The following is a 16,414-nucleotide window of genomic DNA, read 5'->3' on the forward strand; positions in this document are numbered from 1 at the left end:
ATAAAATCTACAGTCGTTTTATAATATACTGCTCAAAAAAATAAAGGGAACACTACTGTGTACATTGTGTTGGTTAAGTGTTCCCTTTATTTTTTTGAGCAGTATAGTTTGTGTGATTAGATCACTGATGTATTTTTATAACTTTAAAACCAGCAAAGTAAATACTTTACATGTTACATTTACTCGCCCAACCGTCTGCTTTTAAAATGCGCCCTGAAACAATAACAAAACATTTCTGTAGCTAGTTCAGTTGATTTAATTACACACAGGTTTGGCAAATGAGCAGTCTTCGTAAACCCGACGTACGGCTCATGTGCAGAAGGAGAAGGAGGAGGAGAGAGTCGTCCTGTCATATGACTTATATGAGCTCAGGTTTGAGGCTGAATTCACAGCGCTGCTGAACCGGGTCACACTCGGTCCGGGCGTCACTTGCCGTCTGTCTGCTCAGAGGAACCAACCACCCGTCGCAATGGCTGTCCGCGGTTGCGTGATCCTGCTGTTTATTCTACTGACTGGTACGTACGAATGTGTTGTTAAACGTGTTATTTCAGATGGTGTCACATTGCAAAAGGAGATATTGAGTTTATTTTTGGGAGATATCGCAGGCCCACAGGAGCGCAAAAGCCTGTTAGCATTAGCATTAGCGTGAATTCTTACCTACGCCAGTAGAAGCGCGTTAGATAATCAGAGCGACCGTCAGCCTGTGGAATAAACATTTAGCGTCCTTACATTGTTTTAAACACATTCATACATTTTAGGCTGATCGGTAAATTGCATAAATTCGTTTTAATAGATTGACTTGTGTATTACGAATCAACTTCTGATGTTTGCCAGCTAGATTGTTAGCGAATTTAAATTTAAAACGACAAGCGGCTAAATGTTTATGTATATGTTTAGAAGATTTTGAATATGTTTGGTAAAATTAAACTCTTAAGAACGTAATTTAATTTAAAAAACAAACAAACAAAAAAACACCGGCCATGTTTCAACTTAGCTCGCTGCCTATATAGACAACAATAATGGGCGCAAAATATTAAGTTTGACGTCTGAAAATGCTCTCTAGGTTGGTAGCTCACTAAGTTTTTAGACACAACGAGTGTGATTCATACTAGGCAGTGCTGCAATAAAACCAGTAAATCATGTGCTGATGTGTTAATTCAACTGTGTTAAAAAATATAATTCTGATTCATGTCGAGACAAACTAAACCGCTGTATTAAGGTTTAAATCATTTAGTTTTTACATTAAACCTTTTTCAGCAAAAAAACAAAAACAAATGTAGGAAGTAATGCCATAGATTTCTCTCACTTGTCATAGATTTCTCACTTGTCACAAACATGTGATCCTGAAGTGCTTGTTCAGTGTATTCTTCTCAACTGCCCTCGTTTATAATCATGTGATGGGTTTGTGACTTTGTGTGTGAAGCGCCAGGTTAATGATTTCATCAAATGACAGGACAGGAGACAGTCACCCATTGCAATGATATAAAGTCTGTCTTAATGTCATTTAAACACTAGTTATCACACACTTGATGACTTTGCAAGTGGTTACAGAGGAAAAACCCTGTGTGGTACACTAAATGACTGAGGATCACATGCTGCCTTACTATTAAGTGACTCCAAACAATATGTGTCCTAAAATAAAACTTATTTGACCACCTCCAACTGGATGGAATCATAATATGAAGCTAAAGAAATCAGACGTGATGTGATTTTTCTGTGAAATCTTATCAACTCTGAATGCTTTAGATTTATGGACTGGCTTTGACTTTTGGCAACTAAGATCAACTCTGCATTGCAAATTAAAAATCAAGTTTTAAAACAAGTACTGTATTCCAGCCTTAAATCAGCTAGGTTTTGGACAATGGCAGATAAAATGCAATATTTTGGAGTGTTAGTTTGCTGCCACTCGGTCAGGAAGGAAGGTACTGGAATGTGCTTGGATTGCTGTTCTTGTTTCCTAACCACAGATGTGGTTGAAAGGCCGTGGTGTGCCCTGGTAGTTTTTCACTTTTGATATAATGCAGAAACAAGTACCCGTTATGTTTTTAAGTGTTTAGATCAGGGGTCACCACACTCGGTCCTGGAGGGCCAGTGTCCTACAGAGTTTAGCTCCAACCCTAATCAAACACACCTGAACCAGCTAATCAAGGTCTTAATATGTATACTTGAAACTTCCAGGCAGGTGTGTTGAGGCAAGTTGGAGCTAAACTCTGCAGGACACCGGCCCTCCAGGACCGAGTTTGGTGATCCCTGGTTTAGATTTAAAAAAAGGCAGGGAAACCCCCACGGCAATGTGAACTATGAGGAAATAACAATGTGCTTCCATCCTGTGCAGGTATTGTGCGTTCTAATGATCTGGTGACGTCGCCATTACCTGCAATAGAAGAGCTCTCCAGCACTCTAACCACCTCCGAAAACCCTTCAACTACCACTTCTGCCCTTGTGACTACAAACGTTACCACACCAGCTCCAACCACCCCACATAACGCAACTAATTCTACTACAGAGCCTCCGATTACCACACATAACACGACTAATTCGACTACAGAGCCTCCGACTACCCCACATAACACGACTAATTCGACTACAGAGCCTCCGACTACCCCACATAACACGACTAATTCGACTACAGAGCCTCCGACTACCCCACATAACACGACTAATTCGACTACAGAGTCTCCGACTACCCCACATCACAACATAACGAATTCCACCACAGAAGCGCCAACTACTAATGCTACAACAGCTCCAACTGCTCCTCCAACCACTCCTCCTATCCCCAACCCAACGGTTGGGAACTACGGTGTCAAGTCAGACAATGCCACGGTCTGCCTTATGGCAAAGATGGGCCTTCAGTTCAGTTTCAAAATGAATGAGGTAGGTGTGAACGGTCTGTATGGAGAAACACAAGAATTGAAAGTTGTACTCTACTGCAAGTTTTTAATTATGTTCTTGTTGTTTAGAGCACCAGCTTTCAGACTGTTAATCTTGACCCTAATGTAACGGAAGTGAGTGGAACGTGTGGAAGTGGTGGCAGTGACTCGTCCCTTCTGCTGAAGTCAGAGGAAATCACCGTTCATTTTGTCTTCACAAATGTAAGTCTTTAAAGAAGAGAGTCAGATATACTTTGGACTAAAGTCCACTGAGGCAAAGGGGTGGTAAATATTCTGGGTTGGGTTTTTTTGCTGTCTATCGGCAATTCTTAAATATTTAGAATTCTTTACGAATTGTACAATCTCTTTTATACGATCTGTTTATTCCCAATTTAGGCTTTGGTTTAGAAATGGACCTTAGTCAGCGTAGTGCCATATTTAATTTTTGACAGGAATGAAAACAAGACTGAGAGCTAGAAGTACAACACGTTCAGTAGATTATATTGTAGTTTAACAACATACTGATTGTTCTGCTGACAAAAACTCCACAAAACAAGTTGAGTTGTGGAAATTACATGATCAAGGACCTTTAAACAAGTTTATGCATCACAGCTTTGATTTCAAAAGTACTGAATTCAGTATGGTGTCTAACCTGATTAAGGTCTCTGGGGTTCACGTTGGACAGTTGTGCTTGTACTTTTTTTTTCCTAAAGAAATTTTTCAGGAAAGTTTTTGTACATATTCATAATTTCATGATATCGGGTTGCATCTGACTTTTTTCTTTTTTTTTTTTTTTAACAGGTTTCACAGAAGTTCCGTCTACATGCTTTGACGTTCTCTGTTAATGTTGGAAATGGTAAGGAAAATTGGAAAAACGATTAATGATTTCTCTATTTTAATCATTTTTAATTTTTATGAAACCGCATCGATTCTTAAATCACATCAATTAGTTTAGCCTATTTTCAGATAATCAGCAACATTGTAGCACCTCCCATCCAGTTAATTGCAATACGCTTTGTGCTTTATCTTTGTTATGAAACAAAGTCTCAGATTTCAAATTCTGTCCATATTATTAGAGTATTCAAACAATAAATGCCGTTTTGGCACTGTTAAATGTGGAGTGACAGATCACTGTAGTGACTCAGTTCAAGAGAAGCACAGGGTGCAGCGCACATTAAACTGATTATCTCTTCCGCTTTAATACTAGTTATGTAACACAAAACGAATAGACATGAATGAACATCTGAAGGTATGTTAAAAGAGTACAACTTACTGAAAACTATCCGTTCTCATGTAATTGCTCAATCAGTGCTTCAACCATGCAAAGACCTCAATATATAACAGCTTGTTAACCATGTTACGTCACATTTACCTCAGAAAAAACATATTCAGTCTCGCTAGTCAGCTAAAAAACTCTAAAGAGGAGCATTTTGCTTAATATATGTACCATATAACATATACAATTTTATTTTTACTGTTATTTAACATTTAGTGTACGTTTAAATAAATTTGTCAAGTTTTATGACAGCCACCATTTAAGTTTTTATATTAAAAAAAAACTGAACTAGAAATATAATTATGTAATTGTAAAGTTAGTTTTACATATTTAATTTTTCATAAACAATTGAGTGTAATTGAAGTGTATTTAAATCAGTTAATTTAAACCTTTAGTATTATAGTGATGTAGTACTGATGACACTTGTGTATAATTTATGACAGCATTTGAGCGATTTTTTTTTTTTTTTTTTTTTTTTTTTTTCCTATAGAAAATTTTCCTTGTACTGTACCTGATATACTGTATATCTAAAATCAATATTGAAACTGTAGTGAATAGAAATTGTATCGTGAAACTTGTGTTAAAACCCAGCCCTATATAAAGTGTTTGTTTTCATTTTAAGATGATAAGCCAATATTAAAAATCTGGACTATTTTGTTAATTTACAAACTAAAATATCGGACAAGTAAATCAATTTTTACTCGTTTTAAATGCTACAAGTGAATGTAGGCATAACCAGATATATTGTGTATCTCTTGTCACGTAATCATAATCTGTCCTTTGATTGGTCTTCCCTCAACAGGAAATGTCTTCAATATCTCCAATAATAATCTTTCTCTGTGGGAGGCATCTGTTGGAAGCTCCTACATGTGCAAAAAAGAACAGAGTTACAACATCACTGACAAGCTTACCCTCAACACATTCGAGCTACAAGTGCAGCCCTTCGGAGTCCAGAACAACAAGTTTAACACGGGTATGTATTTGTTTGTGATGCCACAGAATAAAACTGAGATGATTATCTCATCACAGGTAATTATACAGCATATGCGTAACTCATAACTGGACTTTGTCCTTTAGTGCTGTAATTTAGCACCTACTTTTTTGCACGCACTAGCATTGCTTTTCTGAGGGGTGTGAAAAGCCACTTTACTTTCCTGCACATATTAGTGTTAATTTTGTAGCGTAGGCTCCGCTCGCATGCAGAACTAAATCTGATAAGCACGTGGTTTCCTGTAATCATATCAAAGTGACTTGCTAGACCAAGATCACTGAAAGCAAAAACTACATGACAGACACTCAAGGATGAATGAAGTTTAAAATTGATTCTGATAGACAAAGAACATGTGTTATATTTTTGGCAACACTTCACAATAAAGGTACATTTGTTAACTTTAGATAACTACATGAATTAACAATGAAATATGGTTTAAATAAATTAATTTCAACAAAGCATTATGTTAATATCCACTGGACAAAAGAGATGTCAAAAGTTTACACCCCCTTTCAGAATCTGCAAAATGTTAGTTATTTTAGCAAAATAAAAGAGATCATACAAAATGCATGTTGTTTATTTTGTACTGGCCTGAATAAGATTTCACATAAAAGATGTTTACATATGGTCCACAAGAGAAAATATTAGTTGAATTTTTAAAAATGACCCCGTTCAAAAGTTTACATACACTTCATTCTTAATACTGTGTTGTTACCTGAATGATCCACAGCTGTTTTTTTTTTTTTTTTTTTTTGTTTCGTGATGGTTGTTCATGAGTCCCTTGTTTGTCCTGAACAGTTAAACTGCCCGCTGTTCTTCAGAAAAATCCTTCAGGTCCCATAAATTATTTGGTTTTACAGTATTTTGTGTATTTGAACTCTTTCCAGCAATGACTGTATGGTTTTGAGATCCTTCTTTTCACACTGAGGACAACTGAGGAACTCGAATACAAATATTACAGAAGGTTCAAATGCTCCAGAAGGGAAAAAAACAAAATAAAACATGCATTAACCATGCATTTCACTTTCAAGAGCTGGGGGTGAAAACTTTTGAACGGAATGAAGACTGAAGAATGTATTTTTCTTATTTTGCCTAAGTATCATATTTTTCATTTAGTACTGCCCTTCAGAGGCTACTGAAGATAGTTACATGTTTCCCAGAAGACAAAATAAGTTAAATTTACCCTAAACTTAAAATTCAAATAGTTTTCACCCCCCCACTCTTAATGCATTGTTTACTTCTGAAGCATCAGGGTGTGTTTGAACCTTTTGTAATTTTTGCATATGAGTCCCTCAGTTGTCCTCATTGTGAAAAGATGGATCTCAAAATCATACAGTTATTGTTGGAAAGGGTTACAATATACAAAAAACCTAGAAAACCAAAGAATTTGTGAGACCAGAAGGATTTTTCTGACGAACACGAGGCAGTAAACCTGTTCAGGACAAACAAGGGGCTCAAGAACAACTATCACTAAAAAAAACACACACAGCTGTGGATCATTCAGGTAACAACACAATTAAGAATCAAGTGTATGTAAACTTTTGAACGGGGTCATTTTTATTATTTTGGTAAAATTTTAAAAATAAACATTTTGCAAGGTGTATGTAAACTTGACTTTTTAAAATTTTAATAAATCTGTAAAGTCTCATAGAAATGACCCAGTTTTACCACATGAAGTGTCTGATTATGATGTGTGTGTGTGAAGTGTTTTGAGAATATCTGCAGTGGTGTTAATGAGAAGATAGCAGCTTCATCTTACGTTCATTCATGTTCTCTTTGTCTGCAGCCCATGAATGTTCAATGGATGACACCAGCCTCTTAATCCCAATCATTGTTGGTGCCGCTCTGGCTGGTTTGATTTTCATTGTTGTGATTGCATACGTGATTGGTCGACGAAGGACCTATGTTGGATATCAAACACTGTAATGCAACAGAATCACAGAATCAAATCCTGGGTGTTTTAAAGGGACACACAAGCCTGTTCCTGGACCATTGTAAATATTGTGGGTTTTTGTGCAATCTCAATTGGCAAAAAACATTTTGTCCTAATGTGGTAAATTAATCCACTGGCCCTTAAACTGCAACATATTGAAAATCGAAAGATACAGTGGCACTCCAGGACCAGAGCTTCCCATTTAGAACTAAGTTTGTGTGTGAACCACATCTCCCCTCTTCAATTTTGTGTTTGTGTGAAGTAAGTGCATGGTCTCTTTGTGTTTTGGCTTATCTTATTGTATTGCTTAAAATGCAAATTATTGATTACATCGTGGCCAATTTAAAATGATTGCTTCATATCAGACCCTGCACTTGCTTCTCTTAGACATTCCTCTTTTTTGCTATTAATTTAGCTCATTTAATTTGTACCCATCAAATCTATCATTACTGTATTTACAGATTTACCCTGAAGCCACTTTAGATTTCACATGTCTTGCAGCATTTGGGTTAAATATTAAACGTAATTCCATAAACAGGTTGTTACTCTGCATTATAGTGACCGACCAGCTCACATTTATTGAAATCAGGTGCTTTTGCATCATGTTAGTCGTCCTGTGAGGGAGAAAACATATAAACATGGTGGACGGCTCGTTCATATAATTGAAATTCTAGAACAGAAAAGCAAATGCTTGAATGTTTAAACTACACAAGCATTTTAAAAATGCAGACCTTTGCAGTAAATGTTGAAATGCTATTTAAATGCTGTTACAAAGTAGTATTGGTAATGCTTTGTTACCCTTTATTGGGATTTAAAAAGGGACAGTTAATTATAAATCTGCCATTTTGTCTGCTACTCTTCACAATTTTGCATTATTTACATCTATTCTAGCCTTTGCAGATGCTAAATGTGAATTTTATTTGCTGCGAGATGAGTATTTGCACCTGTTTGTAGTGGCTGTGGATCTTTCTTTTTTTTTTTTTTTTTTTTTTCTCTTTTTTTCTTTTTTTTTTGTGTACTTTCTTTTGTTACATTTGACATGTGTTTTCAGTTGCTGAGCCTTTTCAGAATATATATAGTATTTTTCTTTCTCTTATCACATTATGGCTCTCTAAATTTCACATTTGTTTTTGGTTTCATTTCCATTGAATTTTTCACTTTATGCACTATTCTGATTTAGTCTATGCAGCACCCACACAGAATTTTTTGTAAATGTTTGTTTTCACTATAGCCAGGACAAATTAAACCATCGAAACTGGTCACTGGTAATTTTGTGCCTTGCTTAATGCAGTTACCTATGCTTGCCATCCAATCGTCAGTAACTTGTAAAATAAAATTGGATTCATATTTCTTTTCTTCGTTTCCCCTATAAGCATACTTGTGTGACAGTTTTTTCTTGCAGACTTGTGAAAAGGGATTTCTTATCTGACTGCCCTAATCATTTGATGTGTCTCATAAGATTTGGTTGTTTTGCAATGGAATGGCTTTGTTTTAATGGGCTTTTAGCTGCAATAAACGGAGAAAGACAATTGTGTATAACATTAAAACTGGTGTGGGCCATCTTTTCAGTCTTATTCAAAAACTACCATGCAAATGTCATAAATTCTGTTTCAGATACGGTCTGGCTGTTTGTTTTTCCTCATTCGTTCTCTTTATTTTCAGCTGAGGATTGCGTCGCAGATGACCCTGATAACTTCATTGTCCCTATAGCGGTGGGAGTTGCCCTGGCTGTCCTCGTTATTATTGTCTTACTGGCCTATCTGATTGGAAGAAAGAGAAGTCAGACCGCTGGCTATGAGCAATTTGATTCGTAATATCAATCTGAGAATATAGTTCTAGCTAATCAATTAGTATTTCAGAGATCAAGACATTTCATTTTTTTTTTAAGTGCACATGAAAATTTAAAATTGAGTCTCACGTTTAAAATCTTTTATTGCCAGTAGGCTTCTATGGAACATAATATAATGGCAATTCTCCATCGACCTGACTGAATTGAGTTTTGTTGTGATTAACAAAATCTTTTGAGTGCCTAACAGTGCTGTTTTTTTTCCGTAATCACTCACCCTCCCTTTCTCTCTCCCTTTTCTCCCAGCGGAGGAATGCTTTCTGGATTCTGATTTGAGTTTTCTCGTGCCCATTGCTGTGGGTGTGGCTCTCAGCTTCCTAATCATCCTAGTGCTTATCTCTTACCTGATTGGCCGGCGGAAGAGTCGCACTGGTTACCAGTCCGTATAACAACCCAAGCTGCTGCCATCTTGCCTCTAAACCCGGCTTGTCCTTTACATTTATATTTGCTCCCCTCTCTCTTCCGGTCCTCTTGGCTTTCTCTTTTGCCCTGCAAACTGCTCGACCCTTCTCACCTGGCAGCGCTAACTGCTGATAACACCCCTGTTTCTAACATAATTATATCTCTGAGCTTTAATCATTTCCTGTGTACGATTTAAGCGTTTTCTGAATGATGTGGTATATTTCTGCTTAATCACACTTGAGGCAATGTCGACCGGCATGATTCACTTGTTTAGTGTAAGCACAGGCTGTCTAAAATCCACTGGCATTGCGCTGTATGTTAAATGCATGGGGAAAAAAAAATTATTATTCCCCCTTTTATGGGAGTTTTGGTTTTTCTTGCTCTAAGGATGCTCAGTTCTGGTTGCTGTGACTTCTATTCATGTGAACTATTATTATGAATGAGTGATGCAATTTTAGAATGAGGATTCTTCTGAGTTTATTAACCATTGAATGTAAATGCTCAATTAGTTCTGTAATTGTACTCTCGTGGATCAGTTGTTGCCGAGATTAGGGGTGAAACGTATCCTGGCACGTTTTCTTAATCCGCAGAGCTAATGATGATAAGTCTTGCACTTAGCACATTGTATTATAAAGGGACACTATTTTTTTTTTGTGACATTTACCAGCATTTTAAAAATTAAGATTTTTCTTTTTGTTGTTGATCATGCTTTTGTTAATTTCATTAGGTCCCTCTCAGGGAATGTTGGAAGTGTTACAATAGGCCTGTTAGTACGTGGGTTTGTGGATTTAGTTTGTCATTTCTCTGGACACATCCATACAATGTACAAAATACACCTTTTCTGAGACCAAAGCTACAAGTTCCTGTGTATTTTCAGTCTATTTTCTGCTCTGCATAGTGAAAATACTAATAACCGTCCAAACCAGTTCATTTGTATACCTTTTTTTCGTAGTTAATTCCCCCCCAAAAGGATTTAAGCTGTTAAAACAAACTCAAACACCAGTATATCTTTGTTGTACTATAGTGTGCCTTTTAGTTATATTTCTTTGTTCCTTCTCTATAAGACCTTTATCTGTCAGGTTAAGAATGTTGGTTCAAAGTTTCAAAGTGGAGAAAATTTCAATAAAATGGCTTTTGTTTTTGTACAGCAGTCTTCCTGTCTTTTTGTTCTCTTGCTTTTACATGTAACCCGGGGTAACAAAACCAGTCATAAGGGTCTGAATAAATAGGCTTTTCATTGATGTATGGTTTGTTCGGATGGGACAATACTTGGCTGAAATACAACTATTTGAAAATCTGGAATCTGAGGGTACGAAAAAATCGAAATACTAAGAAAATCCAAATGTATTTCTTTAGCAATGCATATTACTAATCAGAAATTACTTTTTTTTTTTTTATATTTAAGGTAGGAAATTTACAAAATATCTTAATGGAACGTGATCTTAATATCTGAATGATTTTAGGCGTAAAAGAAAAGTCTATCATTTTGACCAATACCACGTATTTTAGGCTATTGCTACAAATATACTCATGCTACTTAAGACTGGTTTTGTCAAGCCACAAAAACAAAGTGTTACTAACCACCCAGCCTAATAAGAATGAAAAAAGGCAAGTAAATAAAGTTATCAAAATCTTGAGTATATAAGCCATATACTCTGCTTCTTTTAAATGTTGGGGGCGTGTCTGCTGTCAGTGAAACTACGCCCAGTAGCAAGAAAGCTGCTGCCTCTTTTAACTGTAAAATACAAAGAAATTTAAATGACCAGACCGAGCTGTTTTGTAAATTATCAGGTAATAGGCATTTACGTGACAAAGGCATAGCTATCTATTAAACTGTAGTTTGTAGTAGTAATTTGCGATTGTGCCCTCTAGTTATTAGTGCGCCGTCGAGACATGATTTCAGGCCCGCCCAAAAAAATCCTGAACACAAAAATGGTGAAAAGCGGTTCAACGGTCTAACTCAGTGTTGCCAAGTCCACAGGTTCGCCACAGAATTCGGCTACTTTAACACTGTTGCTGCGGGTTGTTTTTCTTATCTGCAGATTGAAGTGACCCCAATAATGTGATATGGAATGCAAATTTTACCAGGGAAACCCTGCCAAAAAACTTTAATTTTTGTAATGTGTTTTCAGCAATACATTTCTGAAATGTATAATGTGTTGAGAGACAATTCTCTGAATTGCCTTTACACAGACTTAAAGAATTTATTGATTTTATACGTTAGTCCTGAGGTGTTAAGCAACTAGTTTTACATGGTTCACATGACTTTCACAGTCGTAACCTCTGGCTTCCACTGATGGACTTGGATCAGCAGTGTTGCTATAAAAGTTATATAAATATAAATTATGCCTGTGTTACTGGAATACTAGAAGCATCTCGCTTCAGCCTGCATATTACAGCAAGATCTGCCTATTACTGTTACCGAATGCACATAAGTGAATGGAAATTTGAGTTTGAAGAGGACCTATTATGCCCTTTTACAAAATGTAATATAAGTCTCAGCTGTCCCCAGTAGGTGTCTCTAAAGTTTCAGCTATATAAATCATTCATTATATAATTTTGAAAATGCCCATTTTATTGGAAGAAGAAACATGTTCATTTTGTGCATGTCTCTTTTAATGCAAATGAGCTGCTGCTCCCCGCCCCCTTTTCCAGAATAGGTATGTGCCTTTACAACTCCTACCTCAGACACTCTGTTTGGTTTTAATTATCATGTCTGTTGCACTGGAATCGTGCGTTTTAAACCATATTAGTTAAAACATCTGATATAGTGTTTTCTGAGCGCACATATCCGAAGCAACTGGCACAGAAAGTGACTGTCACATGGCATGCAAGTAATAAACTAAGTTCTCTTTCATATCTTATTGCGCTTAAACAAGGCAAACAACTTTTCAATCACGTTTATATTAGATCTGTGTGGCTGCAGCGTAATATACAGTAAATAATTCAATAAATCCTCTGCTCTCTTGTCTTCCCTGAGGCTGAGACTCTAAATAGTGTTCTGTGCTTGAACAGTTAGCAAACTTTGCTCAAACTTTCACCATGGTGTTGGAGCTGGTGCACCGTTGTCGCTTGCGAAAACAAAATTGCGGCGTCATGGGTGGAAACGTGCAGATTAAGGGCCAGTAAAAATATTTACTGGGTTGTATATAGCACTTAAACATGTAAAAAGTCATATTTTCTTGATATGTCACCTTTAAAGTTTGCAATTCTGAGTGACCATCTCAAGCATTGTATCATTATAGACAATACCATGCATATCCCAACTTTCTTCTAAAGAGAATGGAAGACTGAGCAGAAAGGTTTGATTCCGTTAATTCTCATCCATCTTTATTGTTTATGCTAGAACATGAGTGCGTTTAAAAACATGAGCTGGCAAATCTTTGTCAGCCAGTGGATATTTCGTCGCATTTACTGAATAACAAAGATGTGCAGTTACCAATTTCCATCTCACTATTACACTTTGTAACTGTTTGTACCATGTCAATATATTCAAATACAATTAATAAATAATACTGTTGAAATCCTCCTTACAGGCAACTGAGCAGATATTTTCACTCAGAGATGAATTATGTGACATCCTTGTTTAGTTTATAAGAAGTACTGGTTGCATGCTTGACAAAAGAAAGATCAACTTGTATCTCGTTACGAAGCTCTGTGAAAACGATGAAATGGGATTTCTATCCCGCATTTCAGTAAAACACATATGCCTCTGGAATCAATTTAGTTGCACATCCAAAGAAAAGGAAAAAGAAAAATTTAGTCCAAAAATGTACAATCAATTATTAATTCTAAACAACGTCTGATTGTTATTCAAATAAATGAGCAAGCAAAAGAATAATGTTAAGTCGTTTCAGGCCTTTTTCTTCATCCAGAGGGGGAATTTAAAGGAGACTTAAAAGAAAAATCATAAAAAAAAATACTTTTCTGTTTTAATTTGTGTTATATACACATCTGACTTAGCAAAAGAACTGATCAAAAAGGTTTAATAAATGTTAATTCTACAGTCTACACAGATCTAGAGAATTGTTTTGCCTACGTCTCATTGTAGACCGTACGTTTGAGTGATTATGCCTCAATAGCTATAATTGCAACCTACATGTATTTGGACATCTTCTCATATCTTCATTTATCCTATAATGAAATCCTGGTAGGTGTCAGTCTCTAGCATGTGATCTATGAATCTCAGTCTTTGCTTACTGGGAAATTTGTTTGAAAAAGTAGTGTAGCTCTGACGCGAATAGCACAGTGGCTGCCGGAGGCATAATCAGAGGGCTAATGGGTAAAGACAACACCCAGTGTGCTATTTCATTTATTATAACATACTCTGAGAATTTTAATTTCAATTTCTCTAGGTCTACTGCCACCCTACGCACCAACTTGTAAAGTGAAAGACACACTACCCAGGAAACGGTCGGTTGGGGAATCGTTGATGATGCCCTTGCCGTTTAGTTTGCATTGAACGTGTAGTTGGGTGTCATACTGGACCGTAGGAAAGCGCACGGCCACCAGCGGGGAAGAGTAGTTTACCTGTTGGTAGAAATGGTGAAAAATGCTATGAAATTATAGTAATTCTGACAAATGCTGAGACAAATGTGAAGCAGGATCACTTACATGTCTCAGTTTCCCATAATAAGGATAGTACCGCAAGTTGAAGACATTGGTATTGTTTGGATAGAACTTGACTTCGCCGAGGCCTTCGGTTGACCCTTTCTGGAAGAACATTGGCAAGCATTGGGTTACATAATATACTGTTACATGTGACCCTGGACCACAAAACCAGTCAAAAGTAGCATGGGTATATTTAGAGCAAAATACCAAAAATTCATTGTATGGGTCAAAATTATCGATTTTTCTTTTATGCCAAAAATCATTAGGATTATCATTAGGATTATTAATATATCAAAACCTCATTTTTAATTGCTAAGAACTTCATTTGGACAACTTTAAAGGTGATTTTCTCAGTATTTAGATTTTTTTTGCACCCTCAGATTTCAGATTTGCTAAATACTGTCCTCTAACAAACCATACATCAATGGAAAGCTTATTTATTCAGCTTTTGGATGAGCTTTTTGATTGATGTATCAATCAAAATTTAAAAAAAAAATGACCCTCTTAACTGATTTTGTGATCTAGGGTCACAAATAAGCTTTCCATTGATGTATGGTCTGGAATCTGAGGGTGCAAAAAAAAAATCTAAATATTGAGAAAATTGCCTTTAAAGTTGTCCAAATGAAGTTATTAGCAATGCATATTACTAATCAAAAAAATACGTTTTGATATATTTATAGTAGAAAATGTACAAAACATATTTATAAAAAATGATCTTTACTTGATATCTTAATGGTTTTTGACATAATTTAGCATTTCAACCCATGTAATGTATTTTTGGCTATTGCTACAAATGTACCCGTGCTACTTACGACTGATTTTGTGGTCCAGGGTCACATATTGCATAGTTATAACTTTACAGTATAAATAGATTATGTTAGTTACTAATTGTTACCTTTACTCCACATGTAACATTTACTGGAGTGCCTTGACCAGGCAGATACCCGAGAATCTGTCACAACAGAAAACAGTCAAGCATATATAAATGTAATAGCACTGGCAATGCAGGATTTGTTCATTTAGTCATAGCTTATATTAACCACTAGATGGCAGTAGAGCTTCAGAGCGTTATTTAGTTTTGGAGGGTCTTTGTTCTACGAACAAAATCATGTTTGTATAGTATGTTCCAAACTCTTGTAATCTCACCCGATTCATTTTAACGAGGATGCAGGGTTTCCCTTTTGAGTAGCCGAAATCTTTGTCCTGCAGTCCGGAGCATTCACCCAGCCAGGACCTCTTAAACTGACATGCCTTGCGCTCGGCACTCTCCTCTAAGTCGTCTTGCATGAAATACGTATTTCCTCCGCACGGAATGTTCCGCCTATCCTGCACTGTATCTTCATAGTCTGCACCAAGCCATGGCGGGAAACCGTAATAAAAGAGATGGAAGAGAGAAAAGAGAGAGAGAGACCATAAAATAACCAAACAATGGCTGTTGCCCAGCCTGGCCTCTACAACTTACAGGCCAACACAAAAAGTGGGGCCCTGGCAGCACTGAGCAGTTACACTGAGCGCACAAAAGGGTTTCCCTCCTTGTCAGTATTTCTATAGACCGCAGGACTTGTTAAACAGCATGCTGGAGCGATTTGAATCTGTGTCCGCTGAACAGAAAACGTATCTTCCCTATTAAAGAGTGTAAAGCCAAACTCAATAACCTTAGTTGTTCTCTCATCTAGGACTTACGTCTCAGATGGGCTTCCAGTGCTTTCGCATACTTCCTCCACGAGCTTCGGTCAGAGGCGTTGAATGCAATGTCAAAGCCATGAGCTACATCTACATGCGGAAACATTGTCATACCTGCAGGGAGAAACAGATTTTGAACAGAAATGAAAATACAGGAATAGTGTATTAAGCTCATGTACTTAAATTGTGCTTGTTTACTTATATATTATTTTGTAATACTTATATATGTGACCCTGGATCACAAAAACAGTCATAAGCTGGATAAATAAGCTTTCCATTGATGTATGGTTTGCATAGGACAATATTTGGTCGAGATACAACTATTTGAAAATCTGGAATCTGAGGGTGCAAGAAAATCTAAATACTGAGAAAATGCCATTAAAGTTGTCCAAATGAAGTTCTGAGCAATGCATATTACTAATCATAAATTAAGTGCTGATATATTTATGGTAGTACATTTACAGAATATCTTTATGGAACATGACCTTTACTTAATAGTGCTACTTATGACTGGTTGTGTAGTCCAGGTTCACATATTATATATAAAAACAATATATTTTACATTTAAAAACTATATTATTTAATATAATATAATATAAATTTTTTTTTACAATTGTAACTTTAAATTGTCCATCCATCCATTCTTCAAACCACTCATTCATCTTTAGGTTTGCAGGATTTGTGGAATAAAAATAATAATAATAATAATAAATAAATACATTTATATTTTTATATATATATATATATATATATATATATATATATATATATATATATATATATGTATATATATATATAT

General features: G+C 36.1%; 2 protein-coding genes across 5 annotated transcripts in view; one reads left to right on the forward strand and one right to left on the reverse strand.

Annotated features, from left to right (window-relative positions):
• The first annotated feature begins 360 nt into the window (after positions 1–360).
• On the forward strand, positions 361–10,466 carry lamp2 (lysosomal-associated membrane protein 2). Of its 3 annotated transcripts, none has more exons than XM_073820435.1 (6): positions 361–515; positions 2,336–2,877; positions 2,964–3,095; positions 3,675–3,729; positions 4,952–5,122; positions 9,166–10,466. In XM_073820435.1, exons 1-6 carry the CDS (start codon positions 470–472, stop codon positions 9,306–9,308), a joined length of 1,089 nt encoding a protein of 362 aa, XP_073676536.1. In that variant the 5' UTR covers positions 361–469; the 3' UTR covers positions 9,309–10,466. The 3 variants fall into 3 exon arrangements, with proteins under 3 accessions (XP_073676536.1, XP_073676535.1, XP_073676537.1); XM_073820434.1 differs by having other exon boundaries at positions 8,736–9,308; XM_073820436.1 differs by lacking the exon at positions 9,166–10,466 and adding an exon at positions 6,927–8,620.
• Positions 10,467–12,624: 2,158 nt separating this feature from the next.
• atp1b4 (ATPase Na+/K+ transporting subunit beta 4) overlaps positions 12,625–16,414 on the reverse strand; it is an 8,203-nt gene continuing 4,413 nt past the window's right edge. For both annotated transcript variants that reach the window (XM_073820706.1, XM_073820707.1), the window contains exons 4-8: positions 15,616–15,729; positions 15,079–15,278; positions 14,828–14,884; positions 13,936–14,034; positions 12,625–13,851 (exon numbers count right to left, since the gene is read on the reverse strand). In XM_073820706.1, the coding sequence (XP_073676807.1) occupies positions 13,690–13,851; positions 13,936–14,034; positions 14,828–14,884; positions 15,079–15,278; positions 15,616–15,729 (632 nt within the window). In that variant the 3' untranslated portion in view covers positions 12,625–13,689. The remainder of the gene's footprint in view (positions 13,852–13,935; positions 14,035–14,827; positions 14,885–15,078; positions 15,279–15,615; positions 15,730–16,414) is intronic.

Source organism: Garra rufa, chromosome 16 (genome assembly GCF_049309525.1).
Source record: "Garra rufa chromosome 16, GarRuf1.0, whole genome shotgun sequence".
In the NCBI taxonomy this organism is placed as follows: Eukaryota; Metazoa; Chordata; class Actinopteri; order Cypriniformes; family Cyprinidae; genus Garra; species Garra rufa.